General features: G+C 39.8%; 1 protein-coding gene across 9 annotated transcripts in view; it reads right to left on the bottom strand.

Annotated features, from left to right (window-relative positions):
* The window catches only part of SCHIP1 (schwannomin interacting protein 1), a 669,685-nt gene that overhangs the window by 11,194 nt on the left and 641,222 nt on the right, over positions 1-17,269 (bottom strand). For 8 of the 9 annotated variants that reach the window (XM_019731976.2, XM_074327035.1, XM_019731977.2 and 5 more), the window contains one exon: positions 16,275-16,393. In XM_019731976.2, the coding sequence (XP_019587535.2) occupies positions 16,275-16,393 (119 nt within the window). Of the gene's footprint in view, positions 1-16,270; positions 16,394-17,269 lie in introns of all 9 variants that reach the window. The other variant, XM_074327067.1, reaches the window with a different exon arrangement.

Raw genomic sequence — 17,269 nt, 5'->3', positions numbered from 1 at the left:
AGTGCTCTGTACAGGTTCATTACCCTCCTTTCTCTGCTTCCTGAAAGCCTAGACAAAGGGACACAGGATTTGTATAAAGGGACCTCTAAAGTCACATACTTGAATAGCTCACCTGGTCACAGCAATTCCCTGAGGCACACTCAGGTTTCTGAGAAAGCGTCCTGGAGCTGGTCTTTAACTGTTAGACAGCTTGGACTTTTATTGAGCTGGAATTTGTCTCCTTTTAACTTTCTTTCACTGGAATTGTTCTCCTGGAAAAATCTAGTAAGTTCAGGTTGCCCTTTGATCCCACACAAATTAAGTTTTAAAATTTATTATCTGTAGTTGTTAAACAACAACAACAACAACAACAAAACACCCAACATCAACCCAATATTAATAAAACTCAAGATCTATGGGTTGGAAGATAATGGGAAATAAAACTACAAATTAAAAAACAGACATATCTTAAAGGCATATTTTAAAATAAAAAGACATTTTAAACTAAACCTAATTTGAATCTAAGATTATGTAGCTTTTTCTATTTATTGAAAAGAAGTATCTGGCCAATGGATACGCAGATGTAAAAGTATAAAATAACCCATGATACCAATACAAAATAAAGTTTAAAACGTCCAAAGGTAATATATTCTGAACAAAGTTTAGTCGTACATTTTGTTGTTCTGCCCCAAAGCCGACTTTGTGCCCAGGCTCAGCTCAGACCTAAATCAACCATCCCGCAGAGCGTTTCTAATTCAGGAAAGGCAAAGGGAAAAAGGGTGTGTGGGAGGATTTAGTAGTCAGAGTGAGATGAAAAAAACACCTCAGGTAGAAATTCAGAAAATCGCCTTAGTACCACATTATCACCGTGGGAAACGGAACAGAGCTTTGCACAGGGTGAGACTTACAATTCCTTATAGCGGTAATCACCAAGAATGTTACTCTTAGGAAAAGGACATTATATGACATAACAGCTAATGGTTCAGAGGGGATTTTTGTAAAGACATCTTAAAACAGACTCAGGTTTCAACAAGGATTTGTTCGCCTTGAGCCTTTAAGCGGGTTTTAAGATGAAGGCAGCTTTGGGGAGACACAACCACAGCTCTCAAACAGCAGCCTGGCTGTGGGGTGAACAGGGCCACCGGGTGCTGCCCGAGGCCTCTGTGACACAGGGTCAAGTTAGAGAACGCCCGTTCCGGCCCCTTCCTGCCCTGCAGCGGTGTGGCTGTCCTGAGGCTTACTCCTGCAAGCTGGAAGTCCCTGGCCTCTGTCACTCACACTGCAGTGCATACACAGCCTGGAAATCCAGGCTGCCGGGGGTCTACTGCGTCTGGATCTCTCAAGCGCAGTCTGAGGTGAAAACACAACATGATTCCTCATCATGTTAATTAGCAATATAATTTAAAGTCTCCAAGTCATGGTTACTTGGTGTTTCAAATGGCATTTAGCAGAGAGTTGCCTCCAAAAGGCTGCTTGACATCTATCTGTCATGCCCGTGCATTTTAGTTCTGGTTCTCCCAGAAACCTCTTCTCCTTAGGCAGCAATGAAAAACCATACTGCTGGACTGAAACAACTACTTGACTTGGAACTGATGGGTCCTTGAAAAACACACTTAAATAAAAGTTAAAAAAAAAAGGAAAGAAACCCCATACTTTAAAAAAAAAAGAAAAAGAAAAAGAAAAACCATACTGCTGCCCAGAGACACTGACAGGAAGTCCCGAGGGTCTAGAAAAAGGGTGTTCTGGATGGAGACTGATCAGAAAAATGAAGAGATAAAGACTGCCTTCCGGACATCCCAGTGGGAACGGAAGTGGCTTTCTGAGTGACAATGCCTGTTGGCCAGAAGAGTCGAGAAGGCAAGAGTCGAGAGGCTGTTTGTTCAGCACCCACATCTGCTTGGCATTTACGCTGCGGAAGATTGTTAGAAACGCTTTGTGCTGCCCTCCAACTACTGTTAACCAGGGCTATGACTAAAACACGCACAGAACTGCGAGGATGGCAGGGATGAAAAGTTCTTAACTGTTAAGAGGATACCTCAAACACTTAGCCAAGTGGTAATGTGATGTGGCAGAAAGATAAGACTTTTTACAAAATACAAGGACAGGACCAGTTGATTTCCTGAGACAAACAATGTGATGGTCCCAAGGGTCACTGTGACTTCTGGTGGTGCAGGAGCCACCGTGACTCGGCCTCTGTCCTTGGCCTTGGTGTGGTCACTGTGATTGGACTGCTGTGAGGCCAGCTCTGAACTCCAGAACTCTTTGGTGTTTTCTGATTTTAGAAATGGAAATCTCCCAGTACCAGCTTGGACCACCAGCATCTTCATATAAATGTTTAAAATTCTTTGGTTTTACCCCCTGCATTACCCTTTAGTTAACTTCACTTGAAATAGCGCACTGAATTTAAGTTTAAAAGTATGTTCACTTACACTCTCTCCTTGGGTTGAACAACCACCTGTGGATTACAGGCAAGGTAATGGTGACCCAGAGAAGTCAAATGAATTGGGCCAGAGTGGTGACAGCCTGATTCTATTCTAAAAATAGTCCCCATTCTTCCCCTCCTGGTATCTGCCCCCTCTGTAATAGGACTTTGCAGCTTCTTCCATCAAGATGTGGAGTCTATTTCCCTACCCCTGGGCAGGACCCCTCACTTGTCTTGGCCAACAGAATGCAGAAGTGCCTTTGTTCCAGTTCCAAGTCTCCTGTCAGGCAATCCTGCCACTCCGCAGGCTAGCCTGCTGGCAGATGAGTGACTTCATAGCACAGAGCTCAATCAGCTGTTGTCCCAACTGAAGCTGGGGACACATGACAGAGCTTAGCCAAGAGCAGCACCGGGACCTCACCAACCTGTAGCTGACCTCAGGACACACGAGCAAGCCCATGTGAGCCCAGCTCTGATCAGCGGAACGGCTCATCCGCCCTATAAGGGCTTCTAAGCAGCACTCAGAGCTTACTGTTGTCTGCCACTGATGTGGGTGGTTTTTGATTACACATCAGCACTGTGGCAACAGATAATTGGTACAGAGTCACAAAGCAAGAGATGACAGGCTAGACCTCTGGGTTTGGAATCCAGGGGCTTTTCCCCCATATTACACTGAAACTTAAGGTTGGATTTATTAGATCCTGCCTATGATGGCAATACAATTTTAAAGGGCAGATACCTCCTGTAGTTACTTATAATTTCAAGACAATTGTGTGGTTTCCTTAAGAAACACAGTGAGAAGGAGTGTCCCATAGGCTAGGGGTTTCAGACATGCCTTACTCATTGTCTGTCCACAACCAGCGTGACTGTGAGAACCACGGGCCCTGCTGTGCCATTTGTTACTCAATATCCCCAACTAGTTTCTGAAAGGGCTGTTAAAATACATTCTTCCCATTTATTTTACTGGATCTTTGATGCATTATTTAAAGACTTTCTTTATAATGAATAATCAACCATATTTTTATACCATATCTTTTTCTGTTTCATGAGAATTTCAAAGGGGAAGGAACATAAAATGTGGGTTGTAATTACCCAAGGGTAGCTGCAAACACATTTCATTTTTCTAAGGATTTGTCGTGAAGAAAGAATTTGAGAACAACTGAGGTTTGGATAAGTTCGGGTAAGTTCTAGTGTGTGATCACATGTGTAACGGTGTCTCTATGGAATGTGCCGAGGTAGGTTGAAAGATTGTAAAATAGTTTTTTTCCATCCCCTAAACATGGCCCCTTCCTCTTTTTTTCCCTGCTGACTGTTTCATATTGACATTTACCATGAGAGTTATAGAAATACCTATTACAAAAAAAAAGAAAAAAAAAAGGGAAAGGCAAAGTACTTGCTTCTCAATATTTGTTAAGAAAATATACTATTTCTTATTTTACTTTAGTGGGATTGTGTTAACTTTCTTTGCTATGGGCTGTGTGATGCATGGGATAATAATCTGACTTTTTAAAAGGAGTGGTATTCATATAACAGGTGAGAATATCACTGTTCCAACATTTATCATCACACACACAGAAGATCTATCAAGGATACTAGAGAGAAAAGGGATGTTTAACTCTCCCTCCACTCATCCATTTGATGACCAGGCAATAACGTCTCTACTAACTCCAGGCATCAATAAGCTGGTGCTGAGCAGCTGTCCCCTCTGACCGGGGCACAGATTTTCTAGTTTGCTACAGCCCTACTTTACTAACCTAGTTTCTTGCAGGTCTCTATTTTATTTACAGTTCATGACCCTTATATTAAGTGCATGCATAGTAGTAGTTGCACCAAGAATAACAGAAACCAGGTCTTCTAACAGGTACCAATGCTTGGATCATCAAATCACAATGTATAAACAGCAACGTTTAGGAATATATAGGGCAAACAGGACTATATGGGGTATTGGAAAAAAACAAAAACAGAAACAAACACAAAAACCACCACTTAGCAGATACTCCCTATCTTACATGTGAGAAAAGAAACACTTTTACTACCTGGACATGAATCAGTAAGTAAGGTGTCATCCACGAAGAGAGAATGAGCAGGGAAGAGAAGAAGAACGAAGGTCCTGGTGAATTTGGGGCGATGGAAATAAACGCAGGACGGGAAGCCAGACCTCCAGCAGTTACGTGCCCAGAGAAGTTAAGGGCAGTTCTAAACTATGTGCTACAGAGAGGAGGTGGGGAAAGGGGGGTGTTGTGTCTCTTTATGGCCTGTCCTGACCCCACGTCTTACAGGACTCAGGCATTTGGCTTCCTCAACAGCAGTTGAGGATGGCAGCTCCCAAGGTGCCCTCGCTAGGTTTTCTCCTCCTACTCCTGCACATACTCTCTTTTCCTGCCGCCTTTCCTGAGGCTAGTTCTGGACACTTCCATCTATCCATGTTCACATGGTGACTGGCAGGCATCCCACAGCACATGGCCACAGAATCTTCTCACTACATAAAACACGGATGGAAAAGGGGAATTCGGATTCACCAGCTTTTCCTTGGTGAAGCATCAGCCCCTGTATCCTAATCTGATTCTCCAGAGAACTATAAATACTTGCCTTCCTCAGACAGCTGCTGGATCTAATTCCACATTAGTGTCCAGTTCCTTCACTAATGACCACTTACATGTAATTAAATTTGTAATTATAGGATCTTAACATTGGAAAAAACGCATTTCACCAGAACTCTTTTCTAGCATGAACTGAAGACCAGAATGAGGCTTCTTCTGATACTGGAATACTGATGGAATAAAACAGCCATCTCTCCTAGGCAACACATGTGGTTTACTTTGATCTGAATTAAAGCCTAATGATTTGTAAGCAACCTACATTCTGAAATAAAAAGTGACCATTTTTGAGCATCTGCTACGTGCTAGGCACTTTATATATTTACCTATCCTCAGATATACATAAAGTATTATGACCTCCATTTTACATATGAGAAAACTAAGGCTAAGAGGTTAAATTATACAAGGTCACAAAACTGGTATTTTACTCTAGGACTAGAGAGTCTTTCTTGAGAGGCCAGGGCACTTTCAGAGATTCATTAAGTATATTTTGGTGACATATATGATGGGCCATTATGCAGTTAGTACAAATATGTATGATAGAAGAATAATTATGAATATGGGCAAATGTTCCTGATATATTAAGTGGAAAAAACGGCTATAAAATAGTAGGTATAGTATGATTTCAACTTTGTAAACAAAAATGTGGAGAGAGATACACAGAAAAAGTGGTAGGAAATAATACCAAAATATTTTTTGGTGGAAGAAATTGACTTTGAATTTTTCTCTTTTGAGTGCCTCTGAGTTGCCATGTGTGGGCATTTAGCAGGAATTAAAAAATGCAAAGGAGAGAAAATAGGAGAGCTGATGAGCACTTATGTGTTGGAGAAAAGGTGAGTAGGATTAAATGTGTGACAGGTGGCACAGGATGGTTGTGTGTCTGACTCAGATGGTGTGTATGCAGGAACCATGACTCACGTATGAGTCAGGCTGGGCTTCTGTTTTTGGCAGGGTTCTGGGGGTGGGGTGGGGGGGCTCTCTTGGAGGACAGCAAGAAGTGAACATTTCTGTGGATGGACTTTTTGATTCAACTGTTGACATCCCAGTTTCAATCCCATTTTCCTCCTGGGACCTGCAATAGATTATAGATTCTAAAGTAACTGATACACATTTAATTGCATTTTTAAAGCCAGCCTATTTATTCTGCTCAGCCCAGACGGAGTTTAAATTTGTATCTGCCTGAACTGCTCATGAGTTTCAGCTGTTGGAGCTGAAGAAACACTTGTCCCCTTCCAGACCTGTGACAACGTTCACATGGCTGGGGTAAAATTATAGCAGTTGGAAAGTCAGTGTCTGTAAGTATTTTTGAGGGGTATAACTGGATTTTGTGAAAATGGCAAATTCTTTGAATCTCTTGATCACTGAATTACTACTGCTTTCCACCACTTTTTGCGTTCATGTTTTAAACAGTGTTGGGGTTGTCATTTAGGCTTGGTTCCATTGTAAGCTTTATCTCAAAGACATTCTCTTTCATGGTTTAATTTGTGATCATCTGAAGTCTATGCAGTCATTAAAAAGAACGCAGTAGATCTACTGAATTGCACTGATTCTATGAAGCGTGGTTATGCATACTTTGCCGTCTTTAAAATCGGGATGTGTGTCACAAACTCTGCCACCCAGGCAGCTAGTGGAAGGACTGCTCCACTGAACTGTAACCCTGTCGGCCAACAAGCCAGGTAAGGACCACTGAGGAAGAGGCCGGCTCTGGTAGTTGACTGTTCATGCCATCTGGTAAGATGGCTCCAGCACCAAAACTTGCAGACAGGGACAGTGGCTTAGAAGGTGATGCAAGGAAGCATCTTCTGAAGACACACAGGGTGACATTGTGTGGAAAAGCAAAGACTGACAACTCTGAGGGCAAGTGGTAAAATGGCAAATTGGACTCCAATGCTGAAAAGGGTTTCGGATTACCTTAACCGACACATTTCACTTTTTCTTTTTTTGAATGCACAAAAGACACATGTGATAAAAGTGCATATCCAAATAAGCCTAAAAGGACTCTTTCAATAACTAAAATAACAATTCTAAGTGTTAAGAGGCATGTGTCACCATTTAATTGGCAGTGGATTTTTTGGGAAATATCTTCCATGGGTTTTTAATGCATGGGATCATCTAAATGAGAATAATCTGAGGGGCATAGAACATTTTATAAAGTTGAACAAAAGGGTTGTGTTAAACCTCCAGATGACACAGCTCACCTGAAGTCAGTGATGGTGTTTTCTAGCAGCAGTGAATGCTTTTGTAAACTCTCAAGGAGCTCAGTTTTCATATGAGCTGTGTGTGTCCAGACACGTGTGTGGGCGCACCGTTCAAAGGGAGTGCAAATTGCAGTAATAAAGTCACGATGACTTCTCAAAGATGGTGCACCAATGAAAAATCATTCCTAGAAGCTCTTTTAATTAAACATTCAGCTGTCCACTGGAGCCATTTTTAAACATAAAATGCAGCCCCCTGGCCGTTTGCTTCCCACCCTTTTGCAATAGCTCTGACAATGAATTCTCATTGGTGATTAAAAAAAAAAAAATTCGTAAGACAGGGTACAGCTGGTTATGCCTCTAGCAAGATGTCAAATTTCGCTTGCACAAAATTAATTGCACCTAATTAAACTGGGGTCATTGGCATTATTGTAAAGCGAGGCTATTTATTAGACAAAGAAAATTTCTCAAATACCAATTTGCTTTTCTTTCAGGTTTGTGAAAGAGAAGAATTGCTTACATAATTAAATTTGTTTTGCCATTTTAATCTTATCGCTTCTCAAAAGAGCCACTTCAAATCTTGCTTCAGTTTTAAAATTGTGTAATATTGTAGAATATTAGTGGTAATCCTTGGAGGACATAAAAGAAATGATAGGTTTTCTGTAGGACTTTTCAAATAGTTTTTTGAAAAAAATGTGTAAACCACCATTTGCAGTGACATGTACTTTGGAATTACTAATATGAAGGGTTTCTAAGTAAATTATTAGTATATATGTATGAGACTAATATGAAATATAAAAGATACGTCGCATGTTACAAATAGGTTGCTACAGTATGCACCTATTACTTCAAAACAATGCCGCAGAAAGCAAGTTTCATTGTGATGAAGCAGAACCACCTCTTTCCTCACCTGTGCTGGGTACATATGACTATTCTGCTTATTTCTGCCACGAAATTATATAAAAATTATTACCAACATGATGCTGGTTCGACCTGTAATTTCATGGCAGATTATACGTACAGATTCTCAGTTCCTCATATTCAAAGCTCCTATGAATCCAATTTCTTTAAAGACTCTCTAGGTCAATATTCTCTGTCCAGTTGATATGACTCCCTGGGCTATGGTGCGCCCCTCTGCCCCAACCCACACACAAAAGGAGGTGGTGGGCATCTATTATTGGTCTTGTCTCAGCCACTCACCAATAATCAACCTATAAGAAAGAAATGAATGTTGATTTGGGGATGTTGGAATGGTTGAGATAAATAAACAGTAATCGTTATTCAAAACAACTGCTCAAAAGCTCTCTGGGGAATTTCTGTTTTTCCTAATATTCATAATATTTGTAAAGAAGCTATTCTAGGTTACACCATCCCATTGCATGCTTTATGAAAAAGACTGTATTAGATTGCATTTATATGTATGTAAATAAAATCTACCTTGGGTAAAGTAAGAAGAGAGGTGAGAGTAAGGTTTATTTTGTCATTACCCTGAGAAGAGGAGAATGGAGAAGCCAGAGAAAGTTTTCTCTACAATATCAGATCAGGTTGGAATGTTGGAAAAAGGAAAGATTTCCTGGATGTCTGATCACTCTGTCTCGTGTTCTCATAGCGGCCAAACCAGTTTCCATCACTTTAACAAAACTAAGTTATATCAACTCAGAATCCAAAATATAATCAATGCTGATTCAAGATTAATTTGGTCAATAAAAGTATATTATAAAAAAGTATTATACTATGTAGTAAGAGAAATTGATTTTCCCCCCCAAGAATATGAGTATACCTAATATTTCTTAGAAACCTTATATCAAAAGTAAGTAATTCATTTTTCTCCTTTCCTTTTAAGCTTTTACAAACTTTTTGCTGAAATGTCTTTAAATAGAAAAAGCATGACCAAGGTCACACAGTCTCAGTTCGAAAAGGCTGATTATGTGTAGATTAGCAAACTTTGAAGAGAAAAATGGCACTTCCTATATTTGTCACATTTCAGTATAAGTCAAATTTAATTAGTTGAATTATGAAGCTGTATTAAAAATATTTTTGCTGCAGTTGTAGGCATGAAATCTCTTTATGGGATTATTGTAAGCCTAGCTTACATTTAACAGCTTGTTACTCTTTCAAAAAGTGCTTTGGGAGATAGCACCAATTAGAAAAATTCAGTGGGGCTGAAACCCAAAGGACAACCGAGAAGGCTATATACTCACAGGAGCAGCTTCAACCCATCTTCCCAGAAGACCCTCCTGATACTTCATAGTGTCTCATATAATGTGTATGAAGTTCATTTTTACAGGTAAATGCACATCCTTTAAAATACATACACAGAACTCCATTAGTTTGCCGAAGATCCCCCTTACCTGCGTAGGCCCTGCCTTAAAAGTAAGCTCAGCACTTCAGAATCCATTGCTGGGCCAGTTAAGTCCCCAGCCTCCTTTAAAATTAAGTACCGAGCTTGTCAGAGTAGTACATTCATGTAAGATTCACCTGGTTCTGATGATTTAACTAATTCAACACATGTGCGCTGGTACACTTTGGAGCATGCTATTGCTGACCTCAAAGTTCTAGCACCTCTCAAGTACTTTCGTAAGTAAGACGTGATCGAAGAACGTCAGGATTATAGTACATTAGAAAAAAAATTAATTCTAATAGGGATGGGGAATATGGGTTACACAACTATAACTGAACATCTCCCAGGGCTTTTCTCCTACATTATTACTCACGAGGGGGAATGGCAGTCTTGGCAGCCTTTCAATTTACAAGGACAAAGTGGTATTTCTTAGAAACATTAAGTGTCATTATTAATCATCATCCTAAGGGGTATCCAAAAAGCCATCGTGTTCTTACAGAGGGTGATCGCACCCCAGCCTGTGCAGATAAAAACATCTGAAAGAACAGGGTATAAATAATCTTCCTTATGGCGTGTCAACAAGTGTAGCTTGTTTTGAGCTACTGTGAAATACATATGTGTTTAGAGATTTGTCTCCAAAGGGGAAAAGTGACTCAGTGATTTTTCAAGTTTTGCTATGCCAGAAGAATTTCAGGTGGGCCCCGGGGGCTCGTAGGGGAAGGATGGAGAGGGGCACCAAAGAGGCGGCATGGTGAGGGGCACTTAAGGTGGAGGGTGTGGAGTGGCATTAAAGGGCAATGATGGGGAAGCATTTTTGGGCAGGGGTATCCCTGTTCTTCTCCTTCCACCCTCCGGAACCAGAGGGTCAGAGGGTTTCTGCACAGGATTTTATTTGAGAAGATATTTCTATTATTAAAAGTAGTAAAAACCTTCCTGAGACTTCTATTTAAACACAACATATTGAACACAGGTATTTATCTACTCTTTCTTCTGAAATCCTATTAAAATAATATTAAAGGAACAAAGAAGGCATAAACCAACATGGACAAAGAAAATGGAAAAGAACACAATAATAGCACAGAAGAGCGTTTGGAAAAGAATTTGGAAAATAAAATGCAGATGGATGAGAGGTGTTTGACCAAACTACCTTAATTGGCTAGATGCCTGCAGAGCTGGCTGGTGAAGGAAGCACATGTATTTATACTGCAGAATCCTGGACACGCTCAGGTACATCTGAAGGCAGGAATGGAGTAGGACTGCCAAAGATAGATTGTCTGAACACCTGATAGGACTATCTAGACCTTCTATTGGCCCTGTCCACCTGTGGCCAGAAGAATGAGGAAGTTTGAATCAGAGAAGCTCTGGACTGGGGCACGCTCAGGCACAGCTGAGGGGACAATGAAGGGGCTTACCGAAGGGAGAATTAACAGGTGAAATTCTACATGCTGAACCTGCAATCATCTCCTTGCCAGAGTCTTAAAACACTGGTAGCCAGGCTTAAAACTCCTCAGGATTACATTAGGGAGTTCTCTGTGGCAACTTACAGCCCAAGAGAAAAGATCTTTGGATAACTCTTAATTGGATACACCCTAATGAAAGTTTGTGTTGTTATCTGACCATTCTAGAGGAAAGTTCACCATTCGATAATTCAATAAAAATGTAGTGACTGACTTACGTATTAGGCATTATTTTAGGCAATAGTTGTGGTGGTAAACAAAACAGTCCTGTTCTCTTGGAACTTATATTTTAGTGCTAGAGATAGGCAAACAGGTTAAATATATTTATATAATATGATGTCAGGTAGTGATAAGACCACAAAGAAAAACAAATCAGGGTAAGAGGAGGAAGGAGCAGGGTTAAGAGAAGAGAAAGTGATAGGTAGGTTCGGTGTTTATCATTTAATTGGATAGTTAGGGAAGGTCTCTTGAAGAGACAATATATGTCACTAAGCCCAAACCACAGAGTTTACAAACAGCTTTCCGTGTTTCACATTTAATTATTAATGGGCAGAAATATATATATATATATATATATATATATATATATATATATATATATATATATAAAATAAACTCAGAAAAAATCATGGACAATGTAGAGATCAGAGGAAAACATTTTAAACAACTTAACTAAAACGAATACATTCAAGGAAATGAGAAAGTATTGCACCCAAAATTTTGAAAATGTAAACAAAATGGACAGATTTTCCCCACACCATATTTCAAAGATCTATAAATGTAATTCGTTAATTCATTAGTAGATCGACAGAGTAAATCATATAATCATCTCCACAAATGCAGAAGAAGGATGTAATAAAGTTAAATACCTATTCCTAATACAAATTAATTGTAAATTATGAATAGAAGGGAAAATCATAAATCTCAATGTGGGGACAGAGCCAGGAGTGCAGTTTCCAGGCTCTCAGCCTCACGTGGAAAGGTGCTGGCCAAGTAGTAAATGGCCATCAACTGTGATTGGATGGCCATCAGCTGTGGCTAGTTGGCTGTCAGCTGTAGCCAGTGAGCCATTGGCCACTAATGTAATTGCTATGGCTACGCTCGCAGCGAATGGGGGTTAGTAAGAAGATGGTGGCTGAGCCAGCAAGCGGCGGAGTGAGGGTTGCGGATCGTGTGTCTCCAACCCAGGGTTGCTTCCTGTGTCTCCAACCCAGCCGCCAGTGAGACTATAGTGGTATGACTCCCCTATCTATGGCTCCGTGGGTGTTCCTTTTTGGCATCACCATATCCTGCGTTTTTATGTGGGGAGCGGGACCAGAGACCCTGCAGGCCACACTGCATGACACTCAAAAAGAGAAAGATTAAAGAAAACATAAAATTAACATCATCCTAAACAGGAAAACATTAGAAGCATTCCCATCAATATGAGAAATAAGTCAAGGATTTCAACTACTACCATTTTTAATCCTCCATGTATCAGTGTACCTTACCTACCACTGCAATAAAACAAAGCAAGAAACCAGAGGTATGAGGATTGGGAAGAAGTAAATCAAGTTGCTATTTCTGAGTAGATGGTATTATTTAAACAATCCCAAAGAATGTACAACTTTACTAGAAATAACAGGAGAGTGGAGAAATAATAGGAGCGATAATAACAAAGTGACTGGAAATAAGACGAATATACAAAGTTAGCTGCATTTCTGTTCACCAGGAGCAAACAAAGAGAAAGCATTATCAGAGAAAATTTAAGATAAAACCAGAATTTCAAGTATCTAGAAGTAAACGTAAGAAAAGATGCACATTATCTCTAAATGGAAAATTACAAAACCTTAAGAAATATTCAGTAAGATCTAAATAAAGGAGAGACAGGCCATGTTCATGGATAGAAAGATTTAATGCTGTGAAAATGTAATTCTCCCCTAAATCGATCTGTAGATTCAGTGCGATTCCAGGCAAAATCCTAAGAAAGTATTTTGCTGAAGTTGAATAGATGATTTAAAATTTATATGGAAGAATAAAAAAGCAAGAGCAGGCAGAGTACTTCCAAAGAAAAAGAGTAAGAAGAGTGACTTGCTTATCCAGATATCAGGACTTACTTTGAAGCTATAGTAATTAGACGGTATGGTACTGGTGCAGTGATAGAAATAGTAATCAGTGAAATAGAACGTATTCCCATTAATGTCTACTACATACAAAAGTGGGTTGTAAGATTAGTGAGTAAAAAAGGAATTGTTTAATAAATATGATGGGAAATGATTATGTATATGGAAAAAGATGAAATTAGACTTCTCTTCATTCCATATCAAGAAACCAACTCCTGATTTATTACGAACTTTTAAAGACAAATCAACACTCTCAACTATTGGTAAGAGATCGAGGTTGATGTCTTTGGACCTTGGGGCAGAAGATAAGACACAGTAAAGCTCTGACTTTAAAAGTAAAGTTTGATAAAAATTAACTATATTAAAATTAAGAATTTCTGGTCATAAAAGACACATTGAAGAGGTGAAAAGACAAATTACAACCTGGAAGAAGTTATCTGCAATATACACAACTTACTCAGGATTAGTATCATGACTACAGAACTTTGATAAATTAAAAAAAGAATCCAGTAAGACACAAACAGACATTTCACAGAAGAGGAACCAAGGATGGCTAATAATACCATATTATACCCATTCAATTAACAAAAACGTAAAAGATAATTGGTAATATCAAGTGTTAGAAAGGTTGTGGATCCAGAGGATCTCTGATTCATTGCTGGTAGGCATGTAACTTGTTGCAACCATTTTGGAAAACAAGATAGGCATTATCTTTTAAACGTGAGCATTCGTGTATTTTCCTAACAATTCCACTCCTACATGTCCACCAAAGGGAAACTCTTGCACACGGACAGTAAAAGACATGTACAAGAATGTTTATAAGCAGCACTGTTTACAAGAGCAAAACCTTTGGAACAAACCAATGTCCATCATCAGAAGAGTACCAGAAGAAACTGTGATGTAGTCACACTGTGGAATATAACATAGCAGTCAAAATCATGGACCAGCAAATCGGAAAATGAAGCAATTTTAATTTCAGGACAAACAACACAGTTACTCAAATAACCATACAATTTTATGACATGGTTCAGGCTGAATAGTACATGATCTTAATAATGTGAACATTGAATAGTTATTTGACCACAAACTGTGAAATAACTAAAGGAGAACGGGATTTGGAATATATAGACGTATCTGTGGGAGGGCTGTAAAAGAGAGTTAAATCCCAAATTTCTATAGTAGGTAAAGGGTGGTTATTTAAAAGTAAACACTAAGAAGACACAGAGTTTAAATCAAATTTTAAATCATACTTAGAGGTACATTATGTAAATACCAGAAGAAACAGTCAAGGAGTTAAAAGTTACTGTTTCTAGAAGAGTGGGAGAAGAATAGAGAGGGATGGGACGGGGACTGCTATTCTTATTTTGTGTCATTATATACCTTGCAGTTATTATTTCACTTTCACAGCTATATATATGTATGTATGAGTGAGTATGTGTGCGGGTGTATGTATATCTATCTATGTTTATCTACCCAACTTTGTTTTAAAAGACAAAAATCTCCCATTTGGACTGGATAGATAAGACAGACATTGCTAAGCAAAGAAATGGAGTTTCTAGAAAAAAACTTTTTGGCGCTTTGGAGAATATTAGAGGTAGTAGCAGAAATCTGTAAGACTATAAGGTCCAATCCCCTCATTTTACAAAATTGAAGAAACTGAAGCATGGTAAAAGTGAGTAAACTGTTAAAGTCTCCAAATTAGAAGCTGACTAAAACTAATCCTCAGGTCTCCAGGTCCCCAGGCCAGAGCTCTTCCTGCCACATCCCAGTGGGAGGGGAAACAGGTGCTTCTACAGCAAAGGGGAAAGCTGACTTTCCAGCTCTGGAATGACGGGAAAAGAGCGAGAGAATTCTATGCGACTGGGTGGGCTCCCAGCTGAGGAAGAGATGCCTTAACTCTGCATGGCCAAGCTGCAGCTCCTGTCTTGACGGACTAACCCACCTACAGTGATTCCTAAATATGCATATACGTGAGCATGTGTGTGTGCATGCGCGCCTTCTGATATTTGCTGATTGAGAAGAATCTCTAATGGTCAGACTGAAGTACAAGGCTTACTGAAAGTCAGATAGAGTTAAATAGGTATTAAAGTGTCTAATTCCAGGCCTCACATGAAAGAGAGTGGAAATCTACTGGCTGAAGGAATGCATGAATACTCTGTGTCTCCCACATCTGGCCTAACACGGTCACCATACCCAGTCCTTACACAGGGAGTATTTGCCTTAGGAAGACACAGCCATTCTGACCAGAAACAAACAGTTGGGGAGGCAGTAAGAGAATACTGATGGGTCTTCCGTTACTACCGTCTTTATTAAAACAAAGTTCTATGTGCTTTCATCACTTGGAATACCTATATTCATAATAGCTAATTTTTCAGATTGTCCATACCCTTACTAAGCAAAGGGTGACCTGTATACAGGCAGCGTGGACATCAGCTGGGAGCTTGTTAGAAATACAGAATCTTGAGCCCCACCTAGACCCACTGAATCAGAATCAGCATTTTAACAAAATCCCCAAGTGATTCATTTGTACATTAAAGTTTGAAACGCCCTCGTCTACAGCCCTCTTTTCTAGGTAAGATTATGATTTTAATATATTTTAATTGGGATTGGAAGCTATGCCAATAGCCAATGATATCCTGAAATAAATATCGATAAGGAGCAATGATATATTGAAATAAATTAAGATAAAGAAAAACCACCCGGAGGACAGGTTAAGCTCTGTAATAAACATTAAATGATCAAAGTGGGAACTGAATTTCTCAGTTACCAGTATTCATTGCAATCAGATGTATCAGGGGGTGATGCTGGATGCTTTGGGACTGCTTAATGGGGAACCTGGTGGTCTGCCACACTTCTCTAAGCATCAGCCAGCTTGTTTGAGAGTGTGCCCTGACTCCCCCATCACAATGCAAAATCACTACTGTGTCTAGAAGAAAAATAAAATACAGAAATCTGACCTCCAGAGGTTGGGCAAATGGGCCAAAAGAACCCAAAAACTAAAACCCCAAAAACAAACCCAACAAACAAGTCAGAAGAGGTCTGTCCAGAATCCAAATAAACGTGATAGTATTATGAAAAAAATAATACTCAAGGAATTAAAAGATACCTTTTATGAAACATGTAGTCAGATGACAAAATCCATTAGGTACATATCAGAAAATCAATTCAAAAGAACACTCACCGAGAGGAAAGGCTTGGCTTCCCGCTTTTGCTACAGCTGGTATAAATTCCTGGGCCATCATCAAAGAAGCTCCCGAGTGCCAATTTCTGTCGGATTGATTCTCTCTCATTTTTCTGTGCCTAAAATTTCAGGAAAATAAAAAATGCCGATAAGCGGACCGGGACATCACAACCATAGGCAGTCTAACTGCAAAGTTTCTTAGAGCTGTAACATTAGACGAAAAATAAATAAGCAAGCCACAGCACAAAGGCATTTGAATTATTAAGAGCTGAAATTCAGCCCGTCTCTCCTGGTTCCACCTCTGCGAGCAATTTCAATTCTGCAGAGCCCTTTACGAGCGTCCGCCTAGGAAATCACCATTGTGGTACCAAATGATCCTCACCGGGATGGGAATAGATTACTTGGCGCTGTAATCCTTCTTCTTCTTACCTGCTACATATGACAGAGTAAAGCTGTGGAGGGTAAGCACTTCTGAATCGAAGTGCTTTTATCCCAAACGTGGCCTTTCCTGGATCCTGTTTTCTCTCATCCTATATCATCCCTTCAGCCCCCTTTCTCTATGGCAAGAACATGAATTCATTCAACCGACATGCACCGCACCTCTAAGAGATGGCAGGTGCCACACTATGATGCCGGAACAGAGTCCTGGACAGACAGACACAGCGCCTCTGCCACCCAGCGTAGAGTCTGGATGGGGACTATTGTTTCTGTTCAAGAGTTACACTGATCTCACCAGGTTTAGAATATGAGAAACCCTAACGTATGGCCTGAAATTGCTGGAGCATTCTAATTGAACCCATCTGTTTCACATCTTGAAGGGAAGTCAGGTCAGGGTGCATAGGAAAAGATTGGGTAAACTACACTGCTGAGATAATTTGGATATGTTTACAACACTTGGCTTCCCATAAAAGTCCCATAAAACCTCACCAAGCTGAACTTTTAAACCTTTAAACAACAGGAGAGAAGATTAGAAATGATTTCGTTAGTTAAAAATA

This window comes from Rhinolophus sinicus, linkage group LG01, assembly GCF_036562045.2.
Source record: "Rhinolophus sinicus isolate RSC01 linkage group LG01, ASM3656204v1, whole genome shotgun sequence".
Taxonomy (NCBI): domain Eukaryota; kingdom Metazoa; phylum Chordata; class Mammalia; order Chiroptera; family Rhinolophidae; genus Rhinolophus; species Rhinolophus sinicus.
The sequence above is the reverse complement of the archived record's forward strand: the minus strand, read 5'-3'. Positions and strand labels throughout refer to the sequence as shown.